The 9944-nt window shown below is 36.4% G+C and overlaps 1 protein-coding gene across 4 annotated transcripts; it reads left to right on the top strand.

The window, feature by feature from the left end:
• The first annotated feature begins 244 nt into the window (after nucleotides 1-244).
• Nucleotides 245-9744, top strand: LOC132598494 (putative RNA polymerase II subunit B1 CTD phosphatase RPAP2 homolog). Of its 4 annotated transcripts, none has more exons than XR_009566586.1 (8): nucleotides 245-392; nucleotides 2703-3311; nucleotides 3484-4152; nucleotides 4253-4446; nucleotides 4594-4857; nucleotides 5757-5915; nucleotides 8588-8877; nucleotides 9284-9744. XR_009566586.1 is itself a non-coding variant. In XM_060311408.1 (6 exons), the coding sequence occupies exons 1-6, from the start codon at nucleotides 2723-2725 to the stop codon at nucleotides 8690-8692; spliced, it is 1980 nt and encodes a 659-aa protein (XP_060167391.1). In that variant the 5' UTR covers nucleotides 2703-2722; the 3' UTR covers nucleotides 8693-8923. The 4 variants fall into 4 exon arrangements, 1 of the variants encoding a protein (XP_060167391.1); XR_009566587.1 differs by lacking the exon at nucleotides 245-392 and adding an exon at nucleotides 423-512; XR_009566588.1 differs by lacking the exons at nucleotides 245-392; nucleotides 4594-4857 and adding an exon at nucleotides 837-2600.
• Nucleotides 9745-9944: the final 200 nt, after the last annotated feature.

Below are 9944 nucleotides of genomic sequence, written 5' to 3'. Positions count from 1 at the left end.
TTAAATTGGAATAGATTTTGTTTCCATAAATATAGCACTTTCAGTTTTCTCAGTGTGTGTATTTCCGTTATATTTATCCTATATTTAAGTCGACCGGTCTACTAGCTAAATATAGGTCCTTTAACTATAAATTATAAATGTAGAACATGTATTTATAGGTTGTTAGAAGGAGCTAAAAGGTAGTTGTTTGTGAAAATTTTACCAAAAAAAAAAACCCACAGGCCCAAATCCCTTGACCCATTTTCTACAGCGGGTTATACGGGCTGATCCATATTTGACCCGTTATCCAACCGCTTTCCCATTGGGATTTTGCCATTAATACTACTATAATATAAAGAGTTGCATTGCCATTTACCCAACAATTCAAAGCCTGCAGTCAACATAGGCTTAAGGTAAAATAATCGCCTCTAACTTTGCTGTTCGTTTAAACTACCAAGTTCTATATTACAAACACCTGATTTAACTTCATGAATATTCTGACATGTATTAGGTTTTCTAAGAGAAGTAATATGGTAGGTAGTATTCAACTAATTTGTTTTTCCAGGAGACAATTAAGTTGATAATTTAGGGTGATTTAGACAATCACTTAAAACGAATGATTGATAGCCTTAAAATCTTGATTGGAACCCTGTCCCAGTTTCTTTTTTCTTTTTCGGAACTCTTTTCTTAAAATCTTGATAAAGAAGTAGGGTTATGGAGTAAAGGCCAGTGTTTTAAGACATGTGTGTATTTAAAACCCTACCCAAATTTTAATACCTATGGAGCTTCACATAACTATATCTGGACTATAGTTTTTAGTATTTGGTAGTTGTGCTGAATTGTGCAGGTAACATGTTTGATAGTATGCCAACATGTTTGAATTTTGATACTAGCAAATTCTTGGTTTATTTGTTTGTAGTTTGTGTTTGTATTACCTGTTTAGTGGAAATTACTGCCGTTACACGGTTAATGTTGACTTTTTCCTTTATCACATGCCTGATATTGTTGCAATGATAATGGACAAAGCAAACATAGCTGTTTCAGTCCAATTTAGCAAAACTCAATATCAAGAGATTTGTTAGGCGCTGTAATTGGGGTGTGTTTTTGTATAAGATGCTGAGTGGAGCTGCCTGTAAATATTTCAAATTTGGGATTAGCCTAACAAAACTGCAAAATAGGCGCGCTCTACTCTGATTCTTTTAATGAGTGTATTTATTGGGTATTTTCTTAATGGATTTAGGAAACGAAGCCATAGATAGGGGGCAAAAAAGACTTGGGAAGGAAAATAATCATTTGTTTGATGCTCTTTCTCAAAGGAGCGACAAGTATATACACTTTCTAGTGGTTGTCCTGGCTACCAAATTAAATTCTTTGCCAACTGTTTTTTTTGGTGTTACTTATATTGGTACCTTCTAATTCGATGATGTATTATGCATACAATTTATTGCATGTACATTGGTCAAGGATTAAGCAGTTTTTACATATTATTTTGCGGTTTAACTGCAAATTGAAAAAGATTCTATTTGAATTTAGTTATGTATGAAAAATGCAGACAAGTATTTTTTTATGATAGTCTCGATTCTGCTGAATCTTATACTGGAGATGTACATTTTAAATATTGCCATGTGTGATCATATACGTGTCCAAGAAGATATAGTATGAGGCTCTGTATCGCTGATTGGTTAATTGTGCTAACATATCTGCATGAAACCTGTAGTCAGTTAGAGTACAGTTGAATGCTCTGTTGCCCTCTGGTTCATTGGTTTCTTGATCAATTATTTCAAATTATTGCTATTTGAAAGCCTTCTAAGGGCTAATAACAATATAACATTCTAAGAGAGAAAAACAAATGCATGGAGATTCTGTTTGTTGACGTTTGAGAATAAATTTTTTTGCCATTTTTGCTCTTTGCATCTTCCCTGGAAAGTATAGGGAAAAGAGAGTTCTTAGTAAGATAACCGACTAGTCACATAGCAAGGTTCCTTTTTTCTTAGATCGTGCAGCCATTATCGTCCCTTTTCAGATATGGTGACATTATTTGTATGAGGGAAGTACCAGATATTTAGGGATCTTAAGAGCTTGAGGGTGCATAGGTATAAGGAATGCATGATAATATGATCCGTCATCGCTCAATTTAAAGAAGTTTAGAAGGCAAGAAAAATAAGCTTTTGTATATCTTCATGTCTGTAACTGTTTCTTGGAGGATGCTGCTTTTTCAAGTTGTGGTTTGAGCACCCATGAGCCAGTAGTAGTCATAATGATTGTTAGGAACTAAGTTGTCTTGTATTTGTATGTTACTTATGTCAGATATTGCGTTCTTCTATCTGTCTTTATTAACGTTTCATGAGATTAATTGCTTAGTTTGCCAAAACTTTTCATCTCTCAAGCTATAATTTTTTTTTTTCCTATATCTAGGGCTGAACATGTGGATCATCTTACCAAATAGGGTATTTGTATCCACACCTGTGTTCATAGGATGTATCAGAAAGTGTACTTCTCTTGTTTTTTAAGCTTTAACTGGTTGTTAAACTGTTAAATTAAATAAGTTAGCATTATTGGTGTAAGATCTAAGATGATAGTAGATGTTCTCTTATATGCTATGGTGTCCATGGACTTCTATGGTGAGTAACATGCAGAATGAGTGAGATTTATTTTTGATATTTATTATCTATCTCCTATCATGTATTTTATCAACTATGGGAAAAACTTTTGTTTGTTATCAGTACTTCGGAAGAGTTCTCTAATGGCAAAGGAAGAAGCCATCGCTGTTAAAGATGCTGTCCACAAGTTGCAACTCTGTCTTCTTGAAGGCATTAAAGATGAAAACCAACTCTTTTCTGCTGGGTCTTTGCTGTCTCTGAGCGATTATCAGGATGTAGTAACTGAACGATCAATAGCAAACATGTGTGGTTATCCTCTTTGCAGCAACTCCCTGCCTTCTGAAAGGCCTCGGAAAGGACATTACAGAATATCATTGAAGGACCATAAAGTTTATGATCTTCATGAAACATACATGTACTGTTCAACAAATTGCGTTGTCAGTAGTAGAACATTTGCTGGTAGCTTGCAAGACGAAAGAAGCTCTACATTGAATCCAGCAAAACTTAATGAAGTCCTGAAATTATTTGAGGGATTGCATTTGCATTCCACAGAGGATGTGAAGGAAAATGGTGACCTAGGATCTTCCAAGTTGAAGATTCAGGAAAAATTGGATGTAAAGGGTGGTGAAGTTTCACTGGAAGAGTGGATGGGTCCATCTAATGCAATTGAAGGCTATGTTCCACAGAGAGATCGCATTGTGAATCCAGCACTGTTGAAAGACGTTAACAGAGGTACGAGAATTTCAATGTTCTAAAAAGGTACCTGTAGTTATAGGGAAAAGGTTCTCTACACTTATGCTTGCTGGAGTCATTTCATTGGAAATTTTAGAATATAAGACTTCATATTCTAGCTAATCAAAATTTATGTCCTTGTTGATCGTGTCAAATACTTGTAACTTGGCAGGATCCAAGAATAGGCATGCCGGACTCCAAAATGAGAAAAACATGATACTTAATGAGATTGACTTTTCCAGCATTATAATAACTCAAGATGAGTATAGCATTTCAAAATCTCCAGCTCCTGTAAATGCTGTCTCTAATAAAGAAGCCCTCCAAACGAAGACAAGGAACGAAGTTAGGCATGATGTTTCTGTATTGGGGAAGCAAGTTGAGGCCTTGCAGTTGCATTCTGGAGAAGAAACAGAAAAACTGGATAAGAACAATAGATGTTTTAAGGTGGATAACTCTGGAGAAGTGTCTTCTGGTCCTTCCCAACATGATGTCAAGAACAAAAGTGTTGAGGTGCTAAATATTTCGGATGGGGGAAGAAAATGTGCATCAGATGGTGCACATGATAAACAATTGCTCAAATCTTCTCTAAAATCCTCAAATTCCAAGAAAATGGCTCGGTCAGTTACTTGGGCTGATGAAAATACGGATGAAGGTACTGGCAATAAAACAGAGAGTTCATCCAAAATATCAGAAGATGAGAATCAAGCTTATGGGGGATCAGGCTTTACAGACATGGAAGAGGATGATGATGCATATCGATTTGGATCTGCAGAAGCCTGTGCAGCAGCACTAAGCCAAGCAGCAGAGGCTGTTGCCTCAGGTTCTGATATCCCTGATGCTGGTATGACAATTTCATTGACTCTCCATTAGGAGATTTTGTGAGTAAGTCATACACTCTTGGCATCTAATTGCTTTTGAGTTCTGTTGCATGTGATATTTAGTGTCCAAAGCTGGGATTATAATATTGCCACCTCCACAAGAAGTGGATGAAGCAATACATCAGGAGAAGGATGAGGTGCTTGATACAGAACCAGCTCCTTTAAAATGGCCAAGAAAACCAGGGATGCCAAATTATGATGTTTTTGAATCGGAGGACTCTTGGTATGATAGTCCACCCAAGGGGTTTAACATGACTGTGAGTTGCTCATTAAACCTTTTTACTCTCTTGAAACTTGCTATCGCTATTTAATGTTCTTTTTCTCTCTTCATATCTGCCCCACCCCTCTCCTTTTTCCTTTCTTAACCTTCTTTGGTGTGACTGTGGGGGTCTGATTTTCTTCAGCTGTCACCTTTCGCTACAATGTTTAATTCCCTCTTCACATGGATATCATCATCGTCCTTGGCATTTATATATGGGCACGACGAAAACAATAATGAGGAGTATTTATCTATCAATGGAAGAGAATATCCTTGCAAAATTGTGTTATCTGATGGCCGGTCAACTGAGATCAAGCAGACTCTTGCTGGCTGTCTTGCTCGAGCATTGCCAGGATTGGTTGCTGACCTTAGGCTGCCTGTACCAATATCAACTTTAGAGCAAGGAATGGTATATGATTACACTTTAAGATATAACCTCTTCTGCTCCTCTTTCTGTTGTACGCATTCATTATCGATACCTTTCATTCTCGAAATAAAATAAAATAAAAAGATAAAGCCTCTTCCTCTTCCCAAAGCCCTAGAACTTTGGAAGTTGTCAAGTCAATGATTTCTGCATGCTGTCAGGAGACCTCTAAGTGGTTGCTTTTTTTTTTGTGAAGTTAGGAAGCAATTTTAATTTTTTGGTTTTGGTTTGGTATTAGGAAGCAATTTTGATCTCATTTTTTTTTTTTTTTTGGGTTTACGATTTCATTTTCCAGTAGGGGATACTTTAAATATGCCATTATATGTTGTCTACCTGTACTGTGTGTTGCATGAAGTTGCAGAATACAAGAAGCTTGTAAAGGATTGTCTAGAGTACCTGGAAGTCCAAATTTTATGGTTCTCTCTTTTTACTCAGCCACAAACACATTGACATTCTGTGACGGGGTGGGGAGGGAGTCAGTACAAGTACCACCCAGTCATTGATGGAAAGATTTTGCCAAGCAGTATGTAATTGGCTGGTGGAGGTGATGGGATGGCATTTTGTTTCTACAAACAAATTAGTACGAAAAGTTGGCTATGACTCTTGAAGTTGCTGATATAAGCTTGTGTGGTTTATTATTCTTCTTGGTGCCATTATACTTTTAAATGAGGTTTGATGTGCATTTTCAAAAGCTAGAGGAGGTTCTTTGATGTGCTTAGGGGGTTATCTACTCACACTTTTCTATTGGTGTGTTGGCTGTGATGGCGTAGTTGGGTAGACAAGGGTATTTGTGGTTTAAGGATATATTGCATATCATGATGATTCATAACTAATATAGTAATCATCATCTGTGAGGATGACTCCTCTTCGTTTGACATGTGCAGGGTCTCTTCTTAGATACAATGTCTTTTGTGGACCCACTCCCTGCATTCCGGATGAAGCAGTGGCAACTTATTGTACTTCTGTTTCTTGATGCTCTTTCCGTATGTAGGTTACCCACACTGACTCCATATATGACAGGGCGAAGGACTTCGTTTCCAAAGGTAGAATTTTGGGGTCATAGGCTTCTATATTCTCATGTCCTGTTTCATATGTAGGATACTGTGTTGATTGGTAATGTGTTGGTTCGGCATCTTCCAAAAGCTGTATTTTAGTTCCTCCTATGCGATTTTGTTCTCCTTAATCTCATTCTTAATATTTGTTCTCCGGAATACCTTCCCCCCTCCCCAGGTCAAGTTATTTCTTTCAAATCTTCACAAGGTTTGCCACCTTCCTGAATTATATAGAAGGACGCAGATGTGTATGTTTAAATGGTAGCTGTTATCACTAAGTCGAGCTTGAATATTTCAGTAAATGCAATTTGTAGAGCTCTAAGCCTTTATATGTGATAGACATTACTTTTTAGTTCTTTTGTCATCTTACTTAGAAAGGGCCAACTGTTCTGTAGATGTTGGCTATATTGTTTCTTAGGAAAAATGTTCTGGCTGTGAGCAGGAAAAATGCTTGTTCAAACACGATGCTCCGTAAGCAACTATTCATTATGCAATAGATGCTCGTTGACAAGTATTATAGGGTGAGATAGTGGCTAATGGAAAAAAAAAATGCTCGGAAAAACTCTCTGGACGACCAACTTTAGATTTTTGACCAAAGCTGTTATCATAGGTGTAGCCACAGGTAGACTATATCAGGCGTTTTGCTTGTATTATGCTGTGAAATCAACTACTGAAAAAAAGTTTCATGTGTGGAAGAGAGGTAACTGAGCAGAAGCAGCATAATTGCATACATTTGTTTACATCGACAAAATGATTTCTCTGTAGCAGTTTCTTTTTTGGAAAAAACCTCTTAAGTGATAGTTTTGCTCACATTTACAGAAAGAAGAATGAGAAATATGAATCTTGTTCCACTTATAAATTCAATGTAAACCTTGCTCTAAATATGAGCACTATTTTATAAACAAAAAAGAAAGATGCACAGTGAGAAAGCAAATAGAATTGCTGGTACAAGATGTTAGGCATTAGATTGATGCAACTCAAATCAAGTGTAGAGCTAGCTCGGGAGTTTTCCTTGTCTATCTAGAAACTACAATTCAGAAACATATTCCAATTCTTTCCCCTATTGCTCTTTTCAGGAATAACTTCATCTTTTTTAAGCCCCAGGGCTTTGGTCTTCTGACAAGAGTACACCATGATTTGCGGGTTAGGTGCATGTCATGAGTTTAAACCTTGTAGTTTGATATTTAAATGGAGAAGGTTAGAGGTGCGGGCCAATTTCCAGAGTTTCGAACCATGCGCTATTGGACCTCGGGAATTTTGATGAAGTCTTCTTTTAAAAAAAACATGTTTCTTCCTTGTTCTATTTATTACTCCAAGTTTGCAAGGCAACAGGGAACCTCACCTTGACCATCTACTCACTTGTTTCTTCATTATGCAACTTCTTCCTTCTCTTAAATGAAACAATTATGATAGGGGATGGGATACCTTAGTGAAATTCCAAGTAGATGCAGGACTAGGTCGTCCTTTTATGCAAGAGAAACCAGAAGGCCTAGTAAGAAATTTGGTGCAAAAATGTAGAGCTTGGGTTGGATGAACTTCTAAATTCCTACCTGATTACTTTTTACTGGAAAGGAAAAATAAATGATTATGTGTTCTTGGTGAGGACATTTAATTAGCAGCTTCAAAATACCAACCTGTATGTAGGGAAAAGAAAACCTAATTACATGGTGGATTTGCCTTTTTGTACCTTTCCTCCTTGCCTGAAAACATTACTAAGAATACACTATTAACAGTATTGCTGGCAAACAGAAGTCTATTCCTTCCATCGGGTAGTGAACGACCATGAAGTTGTTTGATCAGTTTGCGTTGAAGTTGTATTGTTGTCAACGATAAAATAAAAAGTTGTGATGTCTCATGGCTGACTTTTATTGAGAAGTTGATTGTTATATAGCTGTTTTAGTTTGGCTGTTCCTGTTCATTGAGCTGAAAATTGAAAGATTAGGAAGGCGCCCTAATAACTTCCAATAAATGTCTCTTTTTTCCATTTTAAAACGGCTTTGTGGATTGATATACTTGTTCGGCTCATAGTTGAACTTGGTTTTGTTGGAAATTTCATGAGCATATGATGGCTCCTGAGGCTTGGTTGAATACTATAAGCTTAAGAGAGCAAGCTGTGATCTCATTTACTTACCTTCCACAGATTTGCTAACAAGCATGCAGTACTAGTAACTATACTTAAACTGTCGTGAACAAACATGGTTTGAAAATGTTCTTGTTGAAAATCAAGAGAACCTGATTTCATTTGTTACCCTTGCACAGATTAACAAGAATGCAGTATCAGTAGTTATACCCGAGCATACATGGTTGACATATGTATTTGTTTGTAAGTCGAGTGAATTAACGATACTATGTGTCTAGATTCATTGAATTTAACTAAGAGAAGATTAGTGAATGTTTCAAAATATTCCCTTTGATACTATAGAATATATTTTCTACATAGTAGTGGATGGAGTATTTACGTACCTTGTTAGGAGTGAAGAATTACTACTCATCATTTTGGACGTAACCCAAAATTCATTTATTAGGGGATTTTCTCGTACGTTATTGCACTGAAGTATTTTCTTTTTATCTTTTCCTAGTTTTCCAGCATAAGATGTTAATAGTTTCTTGACACTGAGTATGGGGTTGATTGAGATTTCTTTTTGTTCCCTTTGGCTAAGCAGGTGCTTGATGGTGCTCAGATAAGCACAGCGGAATATGAGATCATGAAAGATATAATTATTCCACTAGGTCGAGTGCCTCAGTTCTCAATGCAAAGTGGAGGCTAATTTGACATAAAACAGCTGCTGCGGACTCCCTCGTATAATCTTTCATGGGAAAAGAGGTTTTTGAGGAAAGTGTGCACATACGCCAAATTGTATATGTTTGTTGCAACTTGCAACTTCATATCTGATTATGATATAGAAATGCTATATTGTCAAGACACTGATTATGATAAGTGAAAAGCGTTATTGTAAGTATTTATTCCGTTTTTCGTTATAAAGAAAGTATTTATTCCATTTCCCTCTGCCTTTTTGTATGATAGCTATCATGCTTGGAGAGTAAATCATGTTTTTTTTTGTTTTTTTTTTTAACTATGATATTTTTCTTTTTAACTTGTGATTTGTAGTACTCTGTGAAGTTTTATATGTGCAAATTTTATTTATCAAAATTAAGAAATTGCTGGCCAAAGTTATACTGGAAATTTTTAAATGCATAAGTGGTCATCGTAGAACTACGTTGTTGGTTTAAGATATAGCAGTACATATGTTTACTTTAATTTTAAGTGTGGTTACTAGTTTGACTGTTGATGTCATTTCATCTTGTCGCCATTAAAATAACTGATCAGATTACAACCCCTCTGCTTGTTGAATGGATAGGTCAATTGTTAGCTGAACTCTTTACGAGCTTAACAGGGACTGAATAGAGCTATTGCTTGGCTATCACTTGGGTGCTACAGAAAGTTATAAGCACAATGCAATTGGCAGGAAGCTCCCTAGTCCTGAACTCCTGATAGAGGTGTTATTGCCCTGTTCCCACCATCAAGTGATTTTTCTACCTAGTATTATATCCTCTTGTTGAGCTTTATTTAGTTTGGCAAGGTTCTTGATAGCATGTTACTGCTGTGAACTCTATCTTAGACCAGTTATGCGAAACTGTGATTTGACTTTTGAGTGTGTGGAATTCTTGGAGGAAAGTATGGTCATGATATTACCTACTTTGTGGATATAACTACGTTGAAAAGAACAAATTCATTTTTCTGTGTGAGTTTTAAATGCAAGATACTTATTGAGGCAATCTAAAAATAATGCCACTTATTGAGGTACTTCTTATTTAGCCACTTGCGCTGAGCCGTTGTCTTCTTCCCTTTTCCCCTTCTGTATGGAGTGTCCCACAACAATCACATTTTATGCTATATGACTAATAATTACTAACTTCTTTTGGTGGGAGTATCTCACAGCAGTTAACATTTCATGCTATATGACTATTGAGGGAGTAATAATTAACTGGATATGGCGGATGAAGTCCACTGGTCTAAGA

The sequence above is a fragment of the Lycium barbarum genome, chromosome 6 (genome assembly GCF_019175385.1).
Source record: "Lycium barbarum isolate Lr01 chromosome 6, ASM1917538v2, whole genome shotgun sequence".
NCBI lineage: Eukaryota > Viridiplantae > Streptophyta > Magnoliopsida > Solanales > Solanaceae > Lycium > Lycium barbarum.
Note: the sequence above shows the minus strand (reverse complement) of the source record. Positions and strands in the feature narration are given on the sequence as shown.

Coding starts and splice junctions, on each gene's coding strand:
- LOC132598494 (XM_060311408.1), top strand. CDS start 2,723: ATGGCAAAGGAAGAAGCCATCGCTGTTAAAGATGCTGTCCACAAGTTG. Junction 4,153..4,252: donor TTCTGATATCCCTGATGCTG/GTATGACAATTT, acceptor TGTGATATTTAG/TGTCCAAAGCTGGGATTATA. Junction 5,916..8,587: donor GAAGGACTTCGTTTCCAAAG/GTAGAATTTTGG, acceptor TTGGCTAAGCAG/GTGCTTGATGGTGCTCAGAT.